General features: G+C 37.3%; 1 protein-coding gene across 6 annotated transcripts; it reads left to right on the plus strand.

Annotated features, from left to right (window-relative positions):
- The first annotated feature begins 544 nt into the window (after positions 1-544).
- LOC113057692 (CXXC-type zinc finger protein 5-like) lies at positions 545-15,411 on the plus strand. 6 transcript variants are annotated; one of them, XM_026225163.1, is made up of 4 exons: positions 545-951; positions 1,916-2,049; positions 5,581-6,599; positions 13,771-15,411. In XM_026225163.1, the coding sequence occupies exons 3-4, from the start codon at positions 5,775-5,777 to the stop codon at positions 13,813-13,815; spliced, it is 870 nt and encodes a 289-aa protein (XP_026080948.1). In that variant the 5' UTR covers positions 545-951; positions 1,916-2,049; positions 5,581-5,774; the 3' UTR covers positions 13,816-15,411. The 6 variants fall into 6 exon arrangements, with proteins under 6 accessions (XP_026080948.1, XP_026080950.1, XP_026080953.1 ...); XM_026225165.1 differs by lacking the exon at positions 1,916-2,049; XM_026225168.1 differs by lacking the exon at positions 545-951 and having other exon boundaries at positions 1,569-2,049; positions 5,581-6,607; positions 13,774-15,411.
- Positions 15,412-20,215: the final 4,804 nt, after the last annotated feature.

The following is a 20,215-nucleotide window of genomic DNA, read 5'->3' on the forward strand; positions in this document are numbered from 1 at the left end:
TAGAGTGCCATCCCTTTCAAAAAGTGCTGTGGCTGTGTGCCTTGGTACAGTTTTGGTACAGTCCAAAGAGTTGTAAACTTCCAAGAATGCAATGGTGTGGAGAATATCCAAAAACATGGTAGCGCCATTTTACTGTAAGTGCTTTAAATATTATTGTATTTTAATATAGTAATCGCATAGTAGGCCTACCAGGGTTTATGTGTCAGAGTACTATTATATTGCATTTTTTGGAAAACTACCATGGTATTCTTTAAAATAGCAATATATAAATGGTACATGGATGCTACCATACATTTGAGCTCAACCATGACGTGCATGACGTTCATGACCATGACGTAAAAAAAAAATATATATATATATATATATATATATATATAAATATATACTATAGTATTTTTGAAGTGGGCTATATACCATATAGTATTAACCCAGGACGTAGGCCTATTGTAAGCGAAAACTTAATCCCATGTTCTTAGAATATAATTTAGCATTTTGTGTATACAGATAAATGGAGAAGAAAAGAAAAAAACTATGATGGGAAGTGGAGCCGTTAAGTAGTGTCACTTACTCAAGCCTAAACTTTCCCCTTAAAGCAGCCGTGAAGGACTGTAACACGCAACCCCCCTTAAACCCGCGGCCAGCAGCGCCGCACTCATCGATCCGCATTGATCGTCCCTGACGAGCTGTTCCACTTTCCAGCCAATGCACGCTCGCCCGTCTGCGATTGGGAAGGAGCCCGAAACGGAGGAAAATTTCTGCCGCCCTGGCGGTGTCACTTCCCCACACTTCAGCTGGCCGCCTGCCAGACACACAGGACGCTCACAAGAGGTGGAGTGGACTCGAAGCGACGAGGAGGAGCGACTGGACGGACGGACAAATGATGGACCCACAGCAAAATGGCTCTTCGGTCACAGATGAAGTCATCAACACAGAGAAAACACGACGATTATGGTAACAAGTCCAGTCCTTTTGATTTCTTCACAAAGATTAATAACACTTTATATGTTGTTAGAGAAACTGAAATGAATGTATTTTATACAGGGGTATAGTTAATGGGTACTCATATTAATATATATATATATATATATATATATATATATATATATATATATATATATATATATATATATATACACATACATACATACATACATACATACATACATATATATATATATATATTCATTATAGAACAGTTAATATAAAATGAATATTAATATATGCCTAATATAAAAAATAAATACAGTACATTGTTATTAAACGCATTAATTAAATACATGCGATATTTAATTAAAATATACTATAAGCAATAAAAACTTTAAGTATGTTTAAATGTTGATTTAATAATAATGCATAAATTATTATTAATAATACGAATTAAAATCAATTTGATATCAAATGTGCTTAAACAATAGCAAATTGCATAAATATACAAGTAATACAAATAATTGTTTTATTGTTGTTATTATTAAATTTCCATGAACGTGCAATTATTAGTTACAATTTGCATTTTTTTTTTTTTTCATTTACAGAGCACCCAATAGGGTTATATTTCAGATGAGTGAATGGTTATTTAGGAAGCGTGTTTTGCATATTAAAATAGCAATCAGCCCCAGGTTCCTGGAAAGCATGAATGTGTAAACGTTCTGATATAATAAATCAATCATTAGCGCAGCCAACAGCCATTAAGAATGGAGTCAACAATGGGTTGAGTGTCCAGCCCTCTCAAAACTATACTTCATTCAATATTTTACTCTCATATGCACAGAGAAACAGACAGCCCTCGCGCGCATCCACACCTACTTAAGGTTTATTTCTTTTCTTTTTTTTTCCGTGACGGAAAGTCCACTTCGGTTTTTGTGTGAAGCTCCAAAAATCTATGAAATGTGTTTGCATGTTCTTCTCCGGGCGCGAGGATGTGGAGGTGGGATAGAGAGACGCGAGAGGCTGGAGGAGCGCACGCGCTCGCTCTCGGACAAAGTGCGTTCTGCGTGTATCTGCCGGTGTTTGGGCTTTGCTGAAGGAAGCAGCGAGAATAATTCAGTCTGGGTGAGCATTTGCTTTCGTTTGGCTCTTTTACCTTTTATTCTCTCTCTCTTTTATATATAAATCTCCGCAGCGCGTGAGAGCACCGGACCGCTCGGACAGTCGGAACGCTCCCCTCGGCTCACGAGCGGTGCGAATGAAAAGACGCCTGTGTTTGCAAATATGCAGATGCCCTATATTTATCAAAGGGAGGGGAATGAGACTTTGTTGAGGACTGTTCAAAGTTACAATGACATCCGCCAAGACGAATAAGTTGGCAGTGAAATTACAAGGGAATGTCTTTAACCACCGCGACGTGTTGGCGCATACCGCGCGCTGTCACCATAGACACGTCGCTCGAGATGAGACAAAAGGGATTTTGTTTTACTTTCTAAATGATCGGCGTTACATCTGCTTGATAATTTGCCCATATGCATTAGCTGCATTGGTGCAACTTTGCCACGCGTAACCAAATAGGCGCACGAAATAGTTGCATTTACGGGAATTTGTTTGTTGTTTGGCTGTACTGTGGTCACTGTAAACATACGATTGTGACATTTTCAGTTTTTATTGGTTGTCTGGATTAAAACATGTGGGCTTTACCGAGTGACAATGTCTGAATTATTCAGAAGTCCACTTGGAGATTATTAAGTATGAATGCAAGTTATATGTGCTGTTTATTATTAATCTGTTATGAGTCACATGCAAACTTTTTGCCTGTGGTGCGTATTTGCATTTTAATTATTTAAATAATCTAACGTGAATAGATGCAGTTAATCCTGGTCTGTTTGGGGGACTGATCTGGGAAGGGTTTAATTGAGGTTATTGACAAAACATGTAGATCTTGATAAGCAGGTCATCTTGTTTAGGCACAGTTGGGCTATTTGTGCAGGTTTGGCTATTGTTCCCTGGTGATGTCCAGATCTCTCTAAGTCACGCTATTGTCCCTCTGGCTCGCCGCAATACTGGACACAGCAATTTCCAAGTGCATGTGAGCCTCGTAGGCTATATGTTTGACATGCATTTGACATGAGGCAATTGCTGAATGGGCATTCGGACTGTTGCTAGGAACTTATTTATCTGTAAGCCAGGTCAATAATTTACTGAAGTCCTCAGTTGATGCAGGTTTTGTCTTGGTTTACCTGCAGATGAGAGCTACCGGTCTCCAGTAGTAAGCATGGGTCTTTGATGTGGATGTGATGTTATCATAATTGATACGGTCATATGTTTTGCTGTCTGTAAAAATGTTTTGCCTGGTAACTTGCAGTAAAAGTGTGTTTTATATGTTTTTAATCAGGTCAGATATATGATTTGTATGACTGAATCACCTTAATACATAGTATTCACCAGTAAGTGGATTTTTTTTTAGATTATTAAGAAATAGCCTGCTCTACATTTATTGTGATGACCGGGGCTAGTTGTCACAGTTTTCATTATGGAGCATACAGTAGGTTTATTTTTAAATAGACACAAACATTATAGTGTTTATTACCTAAAAAAAAAAAAAGGGGTAACGTTCATTTATCACATGTTAACCTATTGTGACAGCATGCTCTTATAGTGGGGCATGTTTTCACACTATGGGGTAAGTTGTCACACTATGGGGTAAGTTGTCACAATGGAATTTGTCATTAAATAATAAAAGTCACACAGTAAAACAGTTATGCAATATAAAAAATTATAAATGAAACATCAAAATGGAAATGCACAATAGTAATATTAGTACTATTATAGTAATTAGTAATATTAAATCATTTAATAATATTAATGCATTGTTTTAGCCAACATTACCGTAAGTTATACCATTTAAAACAACAAATCAGATTTTTATGAAAAATACTCATTTGAAGTAGATATTTGAAACCAACATTTAAAAACGTATAGTTACCGAGACATCTTCCCTGTGTGACAACAAGCCCCACTCTCACTAACATGCATATTTATTTATTTATGTACACATTCTTTCATTCATGCATGTTTGTATAAATGAATACCCAATTACCCCATCTTTATAGGCAGTCACTCACAACCTAAGATGTTTTTTCTCTGATTATCACCAATAGCATGATTTACTGAGGCTCGGCAGTTAATTGAAATGTTAAGTCATTGACGAGCGCGTGTATGTGCGTCAGTGAGGCTGAGCTTGCACCTAGACATCCTGATTTCACTGTCGGATCACCCCAGGGGCTTTGCGCTTGAGCTCACTATTCTGGTTTCATGATAGAACAGACCGCCTGTGGACCCTGATAGACGTCTCTCACTAAAGGGGAATTGCTGTCACAAGGAACGGGCTTTCGGACGTAAAGGAAAATATAACAATTTAACAGACTCAAACCGCCCAATTCAATATCCACACAAAATTTTCTTTTTTTTTCTCATGAGCTTCACAGTTAGTTTCAGTTCCTTGGAAGGACACCGAACAAAGTGTAATTGTTACTAAAACAGATACGTAGGACAGATATTATGTGTAAAACATAAATGTTGGCTAAGGAATCTAAATGGGTCAGATGAGGCCACAGCAAACCGTACATTATTTATTAGCATGAAATTGCACATATTTCAGCAGGGCCAAACAATAAACAAATAAAATGGCATATGTTTATAGGCATGATTATTTTGGAAGAATTAGATTCATTAAAATGTTTTTAGCAGTTAAGGATGAAGTGTGATATTGTGCCGAGACGAATCACATAATTTAATTTGCGGTTGACGGGTGAGGCAGACGTGATGTGTTCCTCATGCTCTTTAGATTTGGATATATGCTACTGATCAAAAGTTTGGAATAAATTTTGCATTCTTTTGAAAGAAGTTTCCTATTCTTACCAAAGCTGAATTTATTTGATCCAAAAATACAGTAAAAACAGTAATATTGAGAGATATTATTACAATTTAAAAAACTGTTTTCTATTTTAGTATATTTTAAAAGGTAATTTATTCCTGTGATGAAAAAAAAAAAGCAGCATTTCTCTAGTCTTCAGTGTCACATGATCCTTCAGATTTCATTTGGATATACTGATTAGCTGCTCAAGAAATATTTATTATTATTATCAATGTTGAAAATAGTGCTAAATATTAAATCTTAATATTTTTGTGGAAATTGTAATGCACTACCATTCAAAAGTTTGCAGTAGATAAAAAAAAAATACAAAAGATTTCTATTTCAAGTAAATGTTGTTATTTTGAAACATTTTATTAATCAAAGGATTCAGAAAATAAGCAGGAAGAATTTGACATTGATAATGTAATTCAGACCCATTAATAATAATAATAATTTAGCACCAATTCAGAATAATTTCTGAAGGATCATGTGATCCTGAGAGCTGAAATATCAGCTTTGCATCAGAAATAAATCAAATGTTAAAATATATTAAAAAAGAAAACAGTTATTTTAAATTGTAATAATATTTTCATGTTTTCACTGCTCTATTTCGATCAAATAAATGCAGCCTAGGGGAACTTAAGAAAAAAATCATTATTATTTATCTGTACATCTACCATACATTTAATCAAACCATGCTGGCTTTAACCTTTATGTGTACTATTTTCCCTTTCTAGGATTCTCAGGCCTTAGTGAACGGACCCCTGAGATGTTCTTGAGGCTCGACTAGTGTGGACCAGTGGTCTGATTCTCCAGCTGTGAACTCGTCAATCTCGTCTTGGCTTCAGTCCTGGTAGGAACATTGCAACTCTATTCCCTGTTCATCCTAAGCTCCCACATCTCCCTCTCCCTCCCCCTCACGTCGTGGCCCATGTCTGCCAGTGGAGGGTCCATGGAGGGAAGTCGAGCCGTAGAGGATGAGGAGGCGCAGGACAGCTGCTGCGGGGATGAAGACTCATCCCCAGTGGTGGAACGGAGGAACCGCAGTGGCATCATCAGCGCTCCACTCAGCAAAAGCCTGAAGCGTTCAAGAGCTCTCTCGCAGTACATCGCAACCTGCTCGGCCGCCGCTGTGGCCAGTGTCGCCAACGCTAACAGACTCGCCCAGAGCTCAATGGTGGCGGCAGGTGTCAAAGCTCACTCTGCCGCTAGCCAGCACAGGTCACAAGTCGGGTACGCCAAACTGGACCGGGCTGCATTGATGTCTGGTCTTCTGGACTCTCCGAGTGGCCTGCATCTCGCCCAGGCCGCCGAGCTCCTGCGACGGGCGGGGATGCTGCTTCCTGTCAGCGACCCGTCCAGTGTCAGTGTGGGCGGGGACATGGAGACCGTCTCTGCTTCTGATTCGCTGGGCAGTGTGATGGACTTCCCGTTGCTTGGCAATGGCGGAGTGGGCGGGAGTTTTCCTTATCACCCGGGGCTGTTCATAATGACGCCAGCGGGAGTGTTCCTCGCTGATGGGGCGCTCTCGCACGTGACAGGCACGTCGGAACACCAGCAAACGCAGAGCGAGATTTCTTCAGCCATCAGCGCTAATGGGAAGAAAAAGCGGAAGCGATGCGGCCTCTGTCCACCTTGCCGGCGCAGGATTAACTGCGAACAGTGCAGCAGCTGCCGCAACCGCAAAACCGGCCATCAGATCTGCAAGTTCCGCAAGTGCGAAGAGCTCAAAAAGAAACCTGCTGGCGGGCTGGAGGTAAGATGGTGAGCAATGCACAGTAAATTCATAAACATTCTCACTGAATTCTGCCTGATTGCAAGCTAGCAACATCTGCATGGGAACCATGGCATAATAGGCCACACTTCTGACACATTGAGCTGTGATGCTCATGCAGGTGCTGCAAGTTTGTGTATTGTCTTGATTCTCTCCCCTCATCTCCTTATTGTTTCCTGTTCGATCTACTATCCCTGTGGATAAAAGCAGCTAAAAGTCAAAAATAAAAGTTTTTGACACAAGCAGAACAAATTTCTGTGTAAATAATTTGTGGAATCAGTTTTGTATGACCGATTTCAGTTCATTGCAAATGATTTATGGACTTTACTATGGATTTTGTTTAAAAATGGATTTCAGTAGATTTGTTAGTTTAATGTGTTATTTTAGTGCACTTAAAAAGTTAAGACGTCAAAAATGAAACTATTAATGTAGTAAAATCATGAAGTATTTTCTACCATCTCAGCAATTTACACTACTGTTCAAAATTTTGGGCTCTTTAAAAAAAAAATAATAATAGTTTTATTTTGCACAAATGCATTAAATTGTTCAAATGTCACAGTAAAGGCTTTTATAATTTTCCCTTTCGAATCAATTCAGTTATTTCCACAAAAACATTTAGCAGCACAAATGTTTTCAACATTGATAATAATACAGTAATAATAAGAAATGCTTCTTGAGCAGCAAATCAACATATTAGAATGGTTTCTGAAGGATCATGTGACACCGAAGACTGGAGTAATGATGCCGAAAATTCAGTTCTTTCATCACAGAAATCAATTACATGGTAGAAACAGTTATTTTCATTTGTAATACTATTTTGCAATATTGCTATTTTACTGAGTTTTTATTCAAACAAATGCAGATTTGTTGAGAATAAGACACTTTTTAAAAAAGCATTGTGACCCCAACTGGCAACCAAATTAGCCCATCTCACGCTTATGCATATAGAAAACATTTACATAATATCACATAACTCTGTACATTACTCCTAATTTGTATTGTTTGGAACAGTGATTATAATGCCTTTATTGTGATTAAATCAGTTAATCAGATTTTTTAAAATTATTATTATTAATTCAACTATAATGTTTGATCATTTGAAAAGCCCTAGTTATTACATCAGTTTACATATAAATTAATGCTGCTTGTGTTTCATAAATCAGTATATGGGCATTACTCATCCTGACAAATGGCAAGCTGAATGTGGTTTCCCATCCCCGTAATTTGAGGCGTTTCTGCCTTGTTTACAGGCAGGTTCAGGTGTGGGGAAAATTAGCTCTGGGTCTGTGCTGATGTAAGCTAGTTAGGATCTAACTTTGCGAGACTGGTGTCATGGTAAGATTGGTCTAGTTGGTTGCATATTTTTTTCTTGCAAGGAAAATGTTAAGGCATCATGATGTTCCACAGGTAACATTCCCCTTCACTGTCTGCTATGATGAGATGATTCAGAGTTTCAGCTATCACGTTTAATGAATTTGAATGAATGGGATGAATATAAAATGTTGAAATAACACCAGTTTCCAACCAGCCACAACGCACAAGTTTCCAGCATCAAGTTTACTGTCTTTACTAAAAGTACTGAATGTGGGACTTTGGACCAATGAGATTTCACTGTGGGAGGGGCTACCCAACACACTAATACAATAGCATATGGTGCTTTCAAGTGATGTGAGAAAGATCGTATTTACAAGCTCAGTGAACATGAACGAACGTCACCACAAAGTCGTAACTACAAGTGGGAAACCCAGAGTTTTTAAGCTGGGGAATGTAGGCAAGAAAACATGTGTGACACAATGGATGCAGCATCTTTATTAATGGTAAATTTGTTACAATTAATTAAATTATTATTTGTTATAGGTTGCCTATTCAAAATCCTACATTATTTTACAATTAAGGTTCAGTTTGCTGAAAAATCCCAGTGCGCATTCTTCATTTTGTAAACGTACACTGTAGAAAGCAAACTGCCTACTTGTCTTTAAAAAATAGTAAGTAAAACTGTAGATATTATTCTACAATGAATGATTCAAACAGTAGTAAGTTGTCACATGACCTCATCACATTGCAAATGACTCTAAATAAAATGGTAATTTTGCCTTTTTAATTAAATATATGTAAAAAAAAAAAAAGATATAAAAATCATCCATCATACTTGAAATGGAAGGTCAATTAAATTGCACTGTGGGATACAGTACTCCTCCTTACTGTAATAGGTTTGGTAAATGTAGTACTGTAAGTACATTTAGATTTAATTTATAGTATACATACCATTTACTTCAACAAGAGAAATCTCGGTAACACTTTAGAATAAGGTTCCATTAGTTAATGTTAGTTCATGTATTAATTAACATGAACAAACAATGAATAATACATTTATTACTGTATTTATTCATCTTCGTTAATGTTAGTTAATGAAAATACAGTTATTCATTGTTAGTTCATGGTAATTCACAGTGCATTAACTAATGTTAACAAGCACAACTTTTGATTTAAATAATGCATTAGTAAATGTTGAAATTAACATGAACTAAGACTTATAAATGCTGTAGAAGGATTGTTCTTGCTTAGTTCATGTTAACGAAAGTAGTTAACTAACATTAACTAATGGAACCTTATTCTAAAGTGTTACTGAAATCTCATTGGCTCCAAAAATCCTGCTCAGTATATCTGAATGCTAAATATCAAATGGGTTCTGATTCTGTTGCGTAAGAGTGCAATAATGTTAGGTATTTTTGCAGGCAAAAAGATTTGTTGTCTAATGTCAATAGTCACTTTCAAACCAAGCAGCTTTCTGTTGGCCAACACTGCAAAATCTTCAAGTATTCCCATCGAAATTACTGGATTTTGCTGCAAAAATAAGAAGTCTCTAAAAAAAATTAATAACGGTAAATGAGTCCATGTTTTTACTTGATGCTGCAAACTTATTATAAATGTTTGACAGGTAATAAAAATAATTTGTAAATCTGCAGATGGGGCCTTTCATACATGATGTGCGACCTTTTTTTTTCAACAGCATTTGAGTTTGTTTTCATGTATGTTCACATACACGCATGTGTGAGTCTCTGTGTGCGTGTGGCAGCCTCATATGGTCCATCTGGCCTTTGCGTCTGTCATCTGGAGAGCCAGGTGTCAATGTGTCCCAGAACCCCTCTCTTTCTCGTCCTCCAGAGGCCCTGAACTGCATACTGCATTTGTGTGTCTGTTTATGTGTATAGCATTGCAGGAAAAGGCAGACCCAGTGAAAGTCATTATGAACTCTCTCTCTTTCTCTCTCTGTGTGTGTGTGTGAGGGGTTGTGTTTATGTGTGTGTATTGACCACTGACCGGCTTGATTTCTTTGAGAATCACAGCTGTGAGGTAAAGATTGAGGTGTTGGTACAGTATGTGCCAGAGCTTAGATGGCTCAGTTTGTGTTTTGTGTCTCTATAAAGTCTAAGGCTCAAAACTCATGCAATTTTGTGAATTCCAATGCTTGGAGCTACATGCTCACATTTTGTAGCATTCATAATCTATAATGTAAAACAAATATGTTGCCGCAAGGGGCGCTATAGAGCATTAGCATAAAACTGTAGAGAGTTTCAGCTTTTAGGTCAACTACTGTCATGGAAGTCAAAGTTTCAAGATAACCTCACTTAGAAATTTAAAGTAAGTTAAACTGGAAATGTATTTATCGATAGGTAATTCTTAAGAGGTGATTCACACAGAATTTTTGAGAATCAGGGCAGTGGAATTAAAAAAAATCATTTTTAAAGCTACACTGTAATTTTTTGTTGCTGTTCATTAATAAATTAATAGAATTTACAAAAAAATTATATAATTTAATTAATTACTGAATACATCAGTTTTGCCTTGCCTTAAATCACTTTGATACCTATATTAATTTGTATTTTAGACCCATCGGGACAGATTCCCCATACATTTTTCATTCTTCTGTGTTTTTTTTATTTTTTTATACATCATATCTGTAAATAAAGAAAAGAAGTTCAGGCTACTACTGTATACAGTGGAAGTAGTTTGAAGCCACAACAACTTGAATCACAGACTGAAATAAGTTTGTAAGCTGAAAAGGAAAGCGACAGTATCCGTAATAAAACATGAATCAACATATATTTATAGCATTTACTGTGCACTTGGTTCACAAACCAGTGTTTGTTGGTAACAATGCAAGTCTCTTAACCAGTTACACTTTGGTCTGTGTGCCTATATTTCTATATTTTTAACCTGTAAATAAAAATATAGGCCTATAATTTCATACAGAAAAGACATCTAAAATCATTTGTAACCATGAGCACAGTGGTCTGCCTAAAGCCATCACATTCATTTAAGCAGAATAGCAGAACCAAAGCAGCACTAACATAATGACCAACACAAAGTTCTTCTGGTTAGTCGTTTTATGCTTCAAATGGTCAAGGGTCAAAAGTTACACAGTGTAGCTTTAATTTCAGTGCCACATTTTTAGAATGATGTGTCATCGCCAAGATGCTTCAAAAGATGCAAGCACTTTGGGACAGTGTACTTGTGGTGCATTTGCCTACTTGTGTAAAGTATTGCTTAAAATCCTGTTCACACACTCAGTGACTTTCCCTGTGTGTTGCTGGGTCCTGTACTGGTTGGTCAATAGCTGGTGTTTAGTTCTTGTAGATCTAACAATAAAGCATATCAATAGAAATGACAAGGCCATGGGTTTGATTTCCAGGGAAAGCATGAACTGATATCATGCGTGCCTTAAATGCAATGTAAATCACTTAATCATAAGTAAATCATAAATGTAAATTTAGTTTTAGCCCTAATAACACATATGAACATCACTACTGCTAGGATGACAGTGAACAATGACATTGAATCTTTTTTATGTTCTAAAAATTAATATTTTGTTGCACCAATCCAGGCTGAACCAGTCCATCATTGTTTTAAAAATGTTTTAGGCATATATTTATGGTGAGTTTGCATATATCTGTGTGTGTGTGTATTGTTTGCCTTTATTGACAGAATGGTTGATCTAGTTGTTGAATAAGGCATAGAGGACTTATGAAGTTTAAAGAGCCATTATTGACAGGTCACAGTCAGTGGTGTAGGGGTCTATTGACTTTTTGATGTGTGTGTGTGTGTGTGTGTGTGTGTGTGTGTGTGTGTGTTTGGGATAGATAGATGTGTTTTCATTTGTAGGACCTTTCATGTGTTTTGAGCCAGGTTAGGTGTGTGTGTTTTGTGCAAATCCCATTCGATTTCTGGCCATTGATCTTACCTTGCATGTCATTGCTTGCAACTTTTGTTGATGTGCGTGTACTGCATGATGACACATCTCACTGCGTCCGTGTGGCGGGTGGTATCTCGGAAAGTCCCTGATGTAGCTGGAAGCAGAAAGAGATTAAGTGGGTGGGGCCTCAGACATTGCCCTCTAGATGCCACCCCCTTCCTCTTGTAGAGGAATCTCAGTCTCACAGCCAGGCGACTGAAGTATTTTAGGTACAGCGTGTGTGTCAGTGTCTGTGTGAAAGAGCCAAAGACAGGTCGACACACAATATATCAACATATATCTGTACCTGCTTACCTTTACTACATATACTCGTTGGACATTTATTTTGTGGTGTTTGCTAAAGCAAATACCACTGTTACTATTCGGTTTTTTAAGTGATGACATAAGAAGCGCTGTTTCCGGGTCCAAGCCTCAACTCGCTTCACTTGAGAATACGACCTCAGCAGCCGTTTATGAGCACTGTTTATTCATATTAATAATTTAAGATAAATGCTTTCAAACTTACGGTATACACTACAGTCTCCGTGCTCACAGCGTCCCAAACACAAATAATTTGTATATATTTATATATACATATATACACACAATAAATGGCAATAAAATAAACAATGATTACAATAACAATATAATTACATAAATAACAAAAAGTAGTATTAATAAAAATAACAATCACCATTAGTAATAAAAGCATAATTAGAATATAATTTGTATTTTAATAATAATAATAATTGTGCATTATTAGCATATTCAAAATACATGTTTGTATTTTGTTGCACAATCATTAAGTTTTGTCAAAAATAGAAATAAAAAGAATTGCATTAAAATAGTAATGGTTAATAATAATAATTATTATTATTATGTATTTATTTTGTGTTATAATGATCATTCAATTATTATCGTCAAAAATCTGAAACAATAAATATAACTGCAAAAACAGCAACAAAACACAATTATTTCTCATTATTAACTATTATTATTATTATCAATAATAATAAAATATCAGAATAGTTATTAATATTTTATTCATTTAGTATAATGATCATTTAGATAGTGTGTCAAATAGAGGAAATGCTTTATAGAATCAACTGTCTCAGTCTCTACCATAAAAAACAACCATATTTGTCTGTGCAATGTTTGTGGTGCCCTTGATACTCTATTCTTACTTTCATTCTTGTGTATTTGTATGTGTTTGTGTGTGATTTAGAGACAGAGGAGATGATGGGTTAAAAAATAACCTTCGAAATTAATCGGTTGTGTGTGTGTGTGTGTCTGTCCGTGCACTCACGCTCTGTCTGATTGGCCATGTGCATGGGCCGACAGCCCATCTGTGTTGGCTTGTCTATGGGGTCGGTGAGGGAAAAGGGGGTCTGGATGCATGTGTGCGTGCATACAAACGCCAAACCCTGTCAGAGAGTAATGAGAGTGCGGGACTGTGGGAGAGTGTGTTTGGGAAACAGAGAGAGGGACTAGGTCATGTAAGGTGAAATCATTGCCTGTGCATGTTACTTCATGATGAAGGGAATGCTCCCCTCCCTCTTTTTCTCCCTCGGTCCTTCGTTCTTTCGTTCTGGACGTCTTCCCAGGAAATGCTGCCGTTGTCTCCACTCTCCCAAAGTCCCACGCCAAAGACTACCCCTGCCCAGTCCCAAAGCAGGCTGGGAAAAAATCTGCCATTTGCACCACTGCGGTATTTCAGCCCTTTACGGTCTTAGCAAGTCTGGCTCCACAGAAAGAGAGGGATTTGAAACAGAAAAGGGAAAAGGTCTGGAGATGAGGGTCGAGAGGCCAGTTTAATGAGACTGTTCCCATTTCCTTGTTGCTCTACTGTTGGTGTTTATGTCAAATTATCAATGACTCACATTGTTTTCTTTCCTTGTTTCATTCCTCTGTCTTTCCAAGAAGGTGATGCTGCCAACCGGAGCTCCTTTCCGATGGTTTCCGTAGGGCAGCTTGACCCTCCCCCCATGACTTCCATCCCATAATGAAGGACTCCCGATGGACGGTGACGCCCTCCCCCTCGGAAAGCTGTGGGGCTTGTAAACACTAGGTGCAAACAAACAAATAAAACAACCGAAGAGCAGAATTAAAGCACTATTTGAGAATGAACATGTCCTGAACCAAAAATAAACAGTGAATGGCGGAATGTCATTCTGTTTTTCTTTTTTCCCGTGTTCCATTTTGGAACCATCTGAGTTCTACTTCGGAATCTTGCCCTTTATTGGATGCTTTGGAACTATTTGCCGCCAAATGGTAAACGGACAATCATTTTTATTTGTGTGTTTAGTGGTTTTGTTTGTCCATGTGTGGAGAAATGCCGTAATTTTGTTTAGAGAATGTAATCCCAAGGCTCTGTTTTAAAGCTTGTGATAATTAAGGAGCACTATTGTAATTTAGCACAGTGGTTCTTACTGACTGCCTCAATGTTACGATTGCCTTTTTATGTCAAGTTTTGTTTGTTTATTTGTTTTTGTTTTTTATTTGTTATTCAGTTTTCAAGTTGCTCAATATTTGATACGAAGATACCCTGAAAAACGCTCCAATGTAGCATCCTTTACTTCAAACATGCTTGAAAGGTCCTTTTGGGTTTGTCGTTCTGGTTGTTTGTTTTTAAATACTGTAGGTCTGCTGGGATTGGAGGGTGAAGCTGATGGAACTACACAATGTAGACCAGATGATGGTGTATTTGTGTACCAGCTATGTGTAGGACTCACCTCCTTTTTCTTATAGACTTATGGGATTGGTCAGATGGAAGACATGGTCCTTAGCAGATCTTGGCCTCCAAAATTCAGGACATTATTGATGTTTTATGATAATATTTCTATAATTAGGATGTTTTATTGCTGATTTACACCAAGACCTGAATTTCAGTACTCCTTTAAGTCCTTTTCACATGGTTAACTCCATTGATCTCTAGTTGTGGCAAGCGATCGTTATAGACAAGGATTACCAGACAATTCACTATTGCGACACATTGAGTTGTATGACACAACTTTATTATGAGAAAAGTTTCAAGAACTCTTATTCGACAAGCGATTTTCTTTCTGTTTTGAGCTTACAAACATGAGCTCTTTCATTTTCATTGTGTATGGTTCTCTGGTTTCTTTCTTCCCAGCAACGGTATAAAATCACCCTTCTGTAATGGTATCTTTTCATGTAAGCGTCAAAACATAAGATGCTTTTGTTGAGACTTGGATCGAATCCTTGATGCTAATCATGTGAAAGGGGCTTAAGGCCATCCACATAACACAGACACCATGTTGGATAAGTGACTTTTTTTGGCTGTAATTGTCTTTTCTTTTTTTTTCTTTTTATGCTGAAATCCTACTGAACAGGTTCACCCCAGTTTAAATACTGATCTAGTTTAAGTCAAATGCACAGTACCAAAATGATTTCAAGTCAAAATCCAACAGCACACCATTCTCGTGCCGTATGGGGCCAAATTTATCATTCTGCGTAAATGAATGCATGTATTTGTGTCCAAAGCCAACCATTCTGAGGTCTTGGCAGTCCTCAATTTAATAAACCAAGGTGCAAACCAAACATTTGTTAAGCTCTTTAAAACATGCTTATTTGACATTTTGTTTTCATTTTTGTGTTGTGTTCACAAAGAAGTCATGGACAGAATAAGTCATGTGAGGTGAAATCAATGAGCACTCATAATTTTCCTCTGACTGAACCGTGCGCGAGTGTGAGAATGAATGCGTGTTGATTGTGTGTGTGTGTGTGTGTGCGTGTGTTGTGGGTGGGTTAAACCAGTGAACTGAGCGTGATATTTTTGTCCGGAGTGTAGGAGTGAATGAGAGTGTGAAAGCTTTTTTTTTCTCTCTGCAGGCCGCGTCAGTCTGTCTCACTCCTCGTGGCCATCAATCCGATGAGAGAGAGAGAGAGAGAGAGAGAGAGAGAGAGAGAGAGAGAGAGAGCGAGCCGGAGGGCCGCGTGGAGAGAGAGCAAACGCAGTGTGTGGGGGATGCGTAGAGAGGGGGCCGAGCGTGTTTTGTTCTCATCCAGGTGCACGGCCATCAGAAACGATTTGAACGCCGCCCTGCCCCACATGCGACATCGAATCTGTATATCCGAGCAAATCAGATTCGTTAGCATGCAATTTAGGGTGCGTGTGCATGTATTAAATGATGGCCCATGATCACAGAGTGGCTGAGGGACGCTGCAAAGGCTCCTTCAGTCTTATCAACATCACCCAGACCCTTCTGTGCTCACGTCTGCAGCTCTGTCCAAAACACACACACACACATACACACACATTTGCAGCTAGGGCGCCTGCTCTGGCCTCTCACTCAAGCGATGGGGCGCGCGTAGAGAGAGAGAGAGCGCGGTAACCAGGGCGATGGTTGATAAGATATTCGCTCCCCCACGGTTCATTCGTTCCAGGGGAACAGGAGCACGGCGCTACTATGGTAACGGCGGGGCGAGATGTTGCGCTATAATTGGTGCAGTGCTGCGAGCAGCATAGCGGCACTTCCAGGTGCGTGTCAGCGCGCAGGAGCCACGATATTACACTCCCGCTGGGAGACGGCGGAAAAGCACAACGTGTCCGGTTCTCATCTCCTCTATCCTCCTCCTCCTACTCCACTATATTGCCCTGTCCTCTTTATTTTAGTGGAACATTTTTAAAATAGTATTATTATTATTATTATAATGTTTATAAGTAATATTTTTATTTTTATTTGAAATGTTCATTCCATTTGAAACATTTAATGTACTTACATAGGTATTTACACTAAACCTTTTTTTTTGGGGGGGGGGGTACTCTAATTTAAGTGCAGTAAAGGCTATGTATAGAATTCTTCAATTTATTATTATTTTTTTTAACTGTTATGCATCTGGATATTAATGGAATTCAGTTCAAAAGAAAAAAAAACATATTTGGACATTAAGAACCATTTTTGATATATATATAAAAAAAAAACTTCGTCTAAAAGTCAAATACACATAGGATGCCTCAGGGGTGGGTAAAATGCAGCCTAAATTTCATTTTTGGGCCAGCTAACACTTTAAGACAAAATTAAAAGTGTTAAGACATTTGTTAGGTCTTACAGCATACAATAAACAATTATTCTGCAAAGTAATATAGTTTTAGTTAACATGAGAATAAGAAAAATTTTTTATTTAACTGATCTTATTGTGAACAATTAAATTAAAATAACTATGTGAGTATAAGTTTTTTAATGCATTGTTTTTTCAAACATGCATTTGGTCTGGCTTTGTTCTTTCTTGTCAAATATCCTGTTTTATTTAGAAATAAACTTTCAGAAGAACTAGTTGCACCAACCTTGGAATGATTATTATTTCCAACTAGGTTTCCCTAAAGGAACCTATTTTAGCATGCTGGTGTTAGTTGCTGTGGTAACAAATAATTTAGAGTCTAAGGACATAAACAGCACCCAGAAAAATCTCTGGGCGAATTCCAAATGGAAGTGAGCACCCCTTGAAGTGTGTTCTTTGAAGGGTGTAGGACATTGCAAAACTCACTTGGCGAAGGGAATGACTGACCAAACATTAACTTGACAATAATGTGCATGTGTGCAGAATTCTTTACTCCATCAGTTGTTATAAATAAATATTTCTTCTAATTATTGTTATTTTATTTAAATATTGTCTCACTGTGTCTTATTTAATATTAAACTTTTTCAAACTAAACATGCTTAAACTTCTTATCATCTTAAATCTTGTTTGTATCACTGACCAAAAATATTTTATCACATCAAAATAAAGACAAATTTAATAAGCATATTCTACAAACATTTGTATGTGAAGTCAAAATCAACCCCATCCCATCACTAACAGACTTCTGGAAGGCCGAAGTGCCTTGAAGTGTTCAAAAAAGCCATTTGGAATTTGCCCTCTAAGTTCTAATTTTCCAGTAATTACGGTAATTCCAACAGTGACATGAACACAACATAATTTTGGCTATTTACAGTGTCTCATCTAATCAGAATATAGAGCCATTTTATGAATTTGAAGAATCAACCACGAATTCAGAGAAATATAAACACAATGATACTGTCATTGGTGTTTATTTTAAGCACACACTGGGAAAAACTGTGCCTTTTTAAATGGACGTGTAATTATTTCTCTATCTGCAAAAATACAGATCTTTTTGAAGTGAAACCTCACATGGTGACTGTTTTCACAGGCCAATCTACCAGAATGGAGGCTCGTGAGAGGACTATCACCACAGACGGAAAGAAAGATTTCTTTTTCCTCTCTTCAAAATTGCCGGTCCCCCTCAGCCCCCACTTTGTCCAGGCAGTGTCTGGCTTTAATTGCGTACAGTGGCAGGAAAACGCTGCTGGCCACGGTCAGGTCTCTTTCAGAGAGGAAGCCATCTAATTCACCCCCCCCCCCCCCTCCCTTTCCGCACTGCAAACTCACAAGCTGCACAGCTGACGCGGAGTTGAATCTCCTGTGACCTTTTCTCTATATATTTTCACTCCTTTGTCAAATGCACAATACACAAGACAACAACTTACATGTGTGTACAAACTAAATATTAAATTGCACACAAAATGTCAACAGAGTATACTATTTTATTCCTTTCTTGCCTAGTGGGCATTTGTCCAGAGATGCATTTCTAAAAAAATTTAATGCAAATAAAAATATACAAACAATATACACAATTACAATTTTTATAATGGTTTTACTGGTTATAATGGGACTTGTATTGGTTTTACTGGTAATTTAAACTGTTGGTCTCTACTGGTAATTGGTTGCCTTCAATTGGTGGCTTAATAAAACCAATAAATCCTAATGGAATATGTCCCATAACACACTACAGAAAACAATTTTCAATGGTTTTAATGATTAAAAGGTGATGATTTGTAATGTTTGTTCTGTGATGATTTTCTTTTTATTTTTTTCTCTGTATAGACATAAGCCTATAACAGTTATACAGTGGTACTGTGGCTGCTGTTTGTCACATGACAAGAGAGCATGTGTAGTAGTACAGTATGTGTTAGGTATGTAGAAATGCTCAGTACATGTCGATTTTAAAGGCAAGCGCGAACAAACATACACAACAATGGCGGAGTACATAGTACTGTTGTTGCTGCTGAAGAGTTTGCTAATGCTTCTTCAGCAAAGTGTAGATTTTCTTCACCAATATTACAACCAACAGTGGAGACGCATCATATACAACATATAATAATCACCTCCCTACAGGTACTATTTACTAACCAGGTGACAGCACCAACTACTGGCCTGGCACATAATACAGCGTTTTTAGCCATTTTCGTGGATATGTGTAAAGACGAATTGTTTTGAAAACGTTGTCGCGTTTACGTACAATTTTTAAAAACACAAGGGAAAACGTTCCCGTTTTTGACTACATCTTTGTCATGTAAATGTAGCCTCATTGTGTGCTGTAAACAGCTCTAACTGATTGAATGATTTTTCCTAAACATATGGCTTTGGTTTCATAATGAGGCATTAAAGGGATAGTTAACTCAAAATGACAACATTATTCACCCCCAAATCATTCCAATTTTATTTTCTTTATTCTTTATTTCTATTTTAAGCATGTACTGAAGTGAATTTGTCTGTTGCTTTAAATGCTCAAACTCTTTAAAGCTAGATGGCTGGATAGATCTTCTTGGAGTCAATGTTTTTATCATCCGTTAGCTGGAAATAAAATCATTCTGAAAGTGATTCCATTCGTATTGTTCCTCTGTTGTAAACTTTATATTTATGATGTAGACTTTACACAGAATTAAAATGATTATTAAATCTATTCTTATCAATCTTAGTGTGAATTATAAGTTATAATTATAAATTATAATAAGTTTTTTTTGTTGTTTTTTGCCATGATTACTATAAACATTGTCTCAATGTATATTTCTTTACTTGTTTTGAAGTATAAAACGTCTAAAAATCCTTCTAAATATATATATTTTTTGCATTCCACAGAAGATGGAAAGTCATAGAGGTTTGGAACGATATAAGGACAAGTAAATAGTGACATTTTTGGATGAACTATTCCTTTAAAAAATATACACTACAGTTATTGGTGATGTGGTTAAATAAACTAACTCAGATGTGCTCAGTGTTGAAATCACACATCTTGTGGATCCTTTGCACATGATGATGTCATGATTTTTAGCTTCACGAACTGTGAGAGGTCTATCTCACTCCTAACTGGACATGGCAGCTACCCAACAATCTCCTCTAAACCAATCTATACACAGTATTTACCAAAGGGAATTATGGCCCATTCAACAATTACACCCTAGTACAGCCAAACATGCATACACACACACACACACACACACACACACACACACACACACACACACACACACACACACACACACAAATCTACATTAGTCTTGCG

The sequence above is a fragment of the Carassius auratus genome, chromosome 39 (genome assembly GCF_003368295.1).
Source record: "Carassius auratus strain Wakin chromosome 39, ASM336829v1, whole genome shotgun sequence".
Lineage (NCBI taxonomy): Eukaryota > Metazoa > Chordata > Actinopteri > Cypriniformes > Cyprinidae > Carassius > Carassius auratus.